Source organism: Rosa rugosa, chromosome 4 (assembly GCF_958449725.1).
Source record: "Rosa rugosa chromosome 4, drRosRugo1.1, whole genome shotgun sequence".
NCBI lineage: Eukaryota > Viridiplantae > Streptophyta > Magnoliopsida > Rosales > Rosaceae > Rosa > Rosa rugosa.
Window position 1 is genome coordinate 36,426,413 of NC_084823.1, and position 5,079 is coordinate 36,431,491.

The following is a 5,079-nucleotide window of genomic DNA, read 5'->3' on the forward strand; positions in this document are numbered from 1 at the left end:
AGCTCCATAATTTGTAAGCTTGTCTGTCAGTGTATTTTCTTCCTGAAGGATGTGAGAGACTCAAAAATTAATTTGTTCCGCCAGTGCATACACTTTGAACTTGTCATTCAAAAGAAATCAGATGGCCTTGACTGGGGTAAAAATTACTCTATAAGATGAGTTACTGAGGTAAAAGATAAACTCCAATTTAACCAACCAATTAGCCTATGGACCCAAAAAGATAACATTCATATCGTCAGTTTTACCTAGACAATGATGAAAATATTATAAGGCATATACTTGAATAGAACTGTTATTTCTAGGAATTTGCCAAAATAGCATTCTAGAATATTTCTTAATGGTTTCGTAAAATTTCTCAATCTTTTGTTGACTTACGAAAATGAAGGATATTGTGGGGAATTCACGTGACAACAAAGCTATTTTTGTAAAGTTATCCAAACATGAGTTTTTGAAACCAACTAGGGCTAGGTTTGATCTAGTTTGTATCAGTTTTAGGGCCAAACCGAGAATGAAATATTTAACCTTGCGCGCTTTAGTTACGGTCAAAAAGAAGGAACTAAACCAACCCAAACCAATTGCAATTGGTTTGATATGGTTGTCTAGCAATTTTCTTTTTTTAAAACTAATAATGAAACATCTTAAACGTTGTTTAAGCGTGATCCGACCATGATTTAATTCTAATTAGCAGAATGCCTATATTATCTCAACATAATCACTTATTAGGTATTGAATTTTTATCCATGCACTTAAAAGAAAACTCAAAAAGTCGACTTTCTCTCCGCTAGGGTTTTTCTCTAGCAGGGGAACTGATCGAGCATGGCAGCGGGGGAGGCTATCGTGCATTTGGTTGGGGGCAAGGAAGCAATCCAAGATCCTTTTTTCTATGTTTGTGGCTGATTGCTCTCCCAGAAACAGGTCTTCCTACCGTCGTTTTCGGTGGCGATTTCCGGCATTTGGGGGTTGAAAGAACGCGTGTTGATCCGTGAGGAGGGAGAAGGGATCTATGTCTTCCAGTTCAAGGAACAAGAGACGAAGGATCATGTCCTCAATGGTGGACCATGGTTCTTCAACAATTCGATGCTTCTCTTGGCGGATTATGATGGTATCCGGGATCTGGTAGAGGTTCCGTTGAATTCTATGGCGGTTTGGGTGGCAGTGAGAGGGCTGCGCATGGCTATGCGCAATGATCGTGCCCTAACCCTGATTGGGAAAGCATTGGGGGTATTTGTGCGGTCTGATCAAGGGGCGTTGCAGAGAAAAGATCCCGTACAACGAGTCCGGATTGTGCACGACGTTCGCCGGCGCATATGGGCTAGACGTATGTACTCCTTCTCGGCGGCGGTGGAGGTCGAACTAGAACTGAGGTATGAGAAATGCCATGGTATATGCAGGGGTTGTGGTTTTTTCGACCATGGAATGGGTGGCAGCTATGGTATGCTGACAGCGATAATGGCTTCGGGGAACATTGCTCCACCGGTGGAGGCACAGATGGTGGTGGTCGAAGGGCTCAGAGATGGGGTGTCCAGCCGGTCTGAGGAGGTGCCGGCGCTCGGAATGGCTCAGATCTGGACGGAAGGTGGGGAGGCTGAGGGCTCAGCGGCGGAACTCGGGTCGGGGTCTGCTGCTGCTCAGGGTTTCTCGGCGGGAAACCCTAATTTGAAGTTAGGGCTCTCTGCAGGGCCGGTTTGCAGCGGGCCTGGGTGTGGGAGGGAATTGGCTGTGGGCCTGGAGCTTGGGCTTTTTGGATCTGGGGTTGTAGGTGGACTGTTGGGGTCTGAGATGGTTGTGGGCTCGGAGCTAGGGCCTTTATCTGAGGTGGCAGATAGATTGGTGGGGCGTGATGCTGGGCCTGCATCTGCTATTGGGCCTGCTGCAGCAGAAAGCACAGTTCTGGGGGTGCGCAAATGGTGCCAAGGTAAGTGGAGCTTGGAGAAGAGGTTCAAGCCTAGCTTGGCGGTGATACCTCGTGAATTTCATCTTGGTGACCTTGTGGATGTCTCGGTTACTATTGAGAAGATGCCGAAGAAGAAGGGTCGCCCTAAGGGCCGCAAGAACAAGCCCAAGGTTCGTGATGGAGAATTGGGTAGCAGGAAGACCAACCTGAGGCCGAGGTTGTTAGATGCTGAGGACTCTGATGCAGGTACTAACTCCGACCCTACGGGGACGGAGAAAGAACTTGTTTAGGGTTCAATCAAAACAAGACATTCTGGACGCAAGCTTTTGCAATAGGGGTAATTTCTATATGCTTTTCTAAGACGTTTCTAGTTGATATTTGTACCACAATTGCGTGCTTGGCAGATTAGACTAGATGAATATTTTTCCTTAAAGGGCGAGATTATTCTTGCGTAGTTTTAGGTTTGTTGTTCAGCAAGCGTCCCTTTAGATCTTAATGAGTTTAGGTGTGGCTTAGATAGGTTATCCGGTTTGTCCCGGAACCTTATGTAAGTTTTGTTAGACTCTGGCATGTTTACACTTTACATGGCTTGATTATTAATAAAATCAACCCTATTCGAAAAAAGAAAAGAAAAAGGTATTGAATTTTAACTCAAAAAACATCTATACAATAAAAAAAGCAAATCAATATTTAAGTAATTCACCACCACATCTGAGAGGTACCTTTGCATGTCGACACTCAGTCAAGGCGTCACGCATCAACAGCAAAGGCCAGCAGTTTCATATGGAGTCTTGTCTCCCCATTCGGCAGTCACAATCCAAATTTCTTATTTCCCTACCACCCACCAATACATTATTCTTCCAACGGCTCTTTTGCCAGCCAGGAGGCCAGGAGCTTCTCCCAACTACATAATACACTCATAAAATTACAAAATTACTCTTTTCTTATTGCAAATAAGTACTCTCTCTAGCCGTTCGGTGGCCTATTAATTCAATCCTACTCCATCATCAGGCTCTTCTCTCATAAATTCCTTGCCTTTCACTCCCAAATTATCAACCACATCTCATCTTAATACGCACCCATCTCTCCAATCCCAAAGAGACATCTTCAATACACAACCAAATTGCTGCTATATATATCTATACCTACAACACATATACTCTGATCATCTCATACTTCCTTTGCTTTTTTGCACCATTATTTCATTTTTGTCATTTCAATGGCCTGCTTGGCCCTGCCGATTTCCATATTCAGAAAGAGGTGCATGGGGTCACGGCTAGGCTACCGGCCTTTAACCGAAGATGGGTTTGGCGAGATGGAGAGTCCGGTGACGGTGGTGGTCGGGAAGGAGAAGAGGGAGTTCCTGGTCGACCCTTTTGTGCTGGAAGAGAGCCCTTTTCGGGTTTTGATCGAGACGATGAACAAGAACAAGGAGAGGGTGAACTTTCGTGATCGTAGACCTGTGGTCTATGGCAAGGAGAGGGTGGTTTTTGTGGATGTCGATGCTATTCTGTTTGAGCATATGTTATGGTTGTTGTATAATGATTGCTCTTCTTTGTTTAAGCTCAATCTCAAAGAGATTATTGACTTCTATGCTCAAGATTATTAGAGAGAGATAGAGGAAGAGACAGAGACCAGAGGTAGCCACATGAAACTGAGGTACCCTGCTCACTGATATGAGAACCCATCGGCCATATAGCTGTAGTTCTTGCTGTAAAGAAAATAATTGACATGAAGATATATTTATACATGACACATTATTAATTATTATTACCTCTCAATCTTTTAACTATATGTTGAACCTTCTTCTTTTCCATATTTTTTTTTTCTAATCTTCCTCACCATATATCACTACCCGCTCCATTTTAATTAGGATTGTAAAGGGTAATGGGTCAAGGTTACATAACCAATTAACAGCTCGGGCCAAGTATCACTAGTTTCCCTGAATTTTCAGATTTATCATTTGCTTTTCTCCAAGAAATTCAAATAGTTGTCTTCTAACCATGCCAATGCAATAGCGTGGCACATATGTCAGTACAATATGCATTCCAGAACCGAGGTATCACTATAAGAAAAATACTCTTTTACCCGCACATAATTTACAGCGTACAAAATTGTGCGAAAACATGCATGCATCTACAATCAAAGTCTCTTAAACTTAATGTTTAATTCGTGTGACCAAAACTTCTTGAGCAATGGAATTGATAACGGACCTATCTTCATTTTGAAAGGAAAAATAGTGTATAAGAAGTAATGAACTGCTAACTTAATTACATGAAGAACAATTCATCTGAGTGAGGGAGAAAAGCACGTATAAAGTGGCCTTAACATGTCCTGCCCAAATTAACTTCTTTTCCTCATCAAGGAAATTAAGGACATAATAAGTTTTCATTCATAAATCACATTGAAAAAGTCTAAGATACCTTCACCAACAAAGTCAAGATATATATTGCTTAGTTTTTGGGTAAACAATGAAAAAGTCATTTAACCTTGGTAGATTGAAAAAGTCGGTGTGATTGGAAACATCGATTTCTTTTATTTAATTTTATATTGACAAAAGTTTATCATATTTCACTATCAACAAGAACTGTGTGTTAGAATTATTGTCACACCTTGTTGCCACAACAACGCGTACCATTAGCTTTCCTGTAATCATGCATCCTACCGTCGACATGGTTGAAAACTGATATTACATTTGTTTAATCGATTGCTTAATTTTCCCCTTTCAGACTGAGAGGGACTCAAATTGGTCAAACTGATCTGGGAACTAATCATACTAAAGAAAAAATTTGGTGAAGTTGGTAACAAACTTGAGCTAAAGGCAAGTAATCAATTACAAACTGTTATGTAAAGTAAGACTGCAGATACCATTCTCCACCCCAAAATATAAAAAGGATCAATATTTACAAAAATATCACCATATTTTTATTTTTCATTATTTATGAAAGTCACTGCATCCAAACAACCATGGTTATTGATTGAAAAGCTATTAGCAATGAATGAATAAATTATTTTCAGTGAATCAAAAAGTTACTATTAATGAACCAAAAATATACCGTCATTCTTCAAAAAAATTACTATAAGTCAGTTGACAGTAGTTTTTAGAAAGAAGGTAGTGTTAGTTGATAATAGCTTTTCGAAAAATGGCAATGTTAGTTGATAATAGCTTTCGAAATATGGTAGTT

The 5,079-nt window shown here is 40.9% G+C and overlaps 1 protein-coding gene across 1 annotated transcript; it reads left to right on the top strand.

The window, feature by feature from the left end:
• The first annotated feature begins 2,761 nt into the window (after window positions 1-2,761).
• Window positions 2,762-3,667, top strand: LOC133745848 (uncharacterized). Its single transcript, XM_062174015.1, has one exon. It carries the CDS (start codon window positions 3,114-3,116, stop codon window positions 3,501-3,503), a length of 390 nt encoding a protein of 129 aa, XP_062029999.1. The 5' UTR covers window positions 2,762-3,113; the 3' UTR covers window positions 3,504-3,667.
• Window positions 3,668-5,079: the final 1,412 nt, after the last annotated feature.

Bases quoted from the DNA above. Each gene is read 5' to 3' on its own strand.
- LOC133745848 (XM_062174015.1), top strand. From the start codon at position 3,114: ATGGCCTGCTTGGCCCTGCCGATTTCCATATTCAGAAAGAGGTGCATG.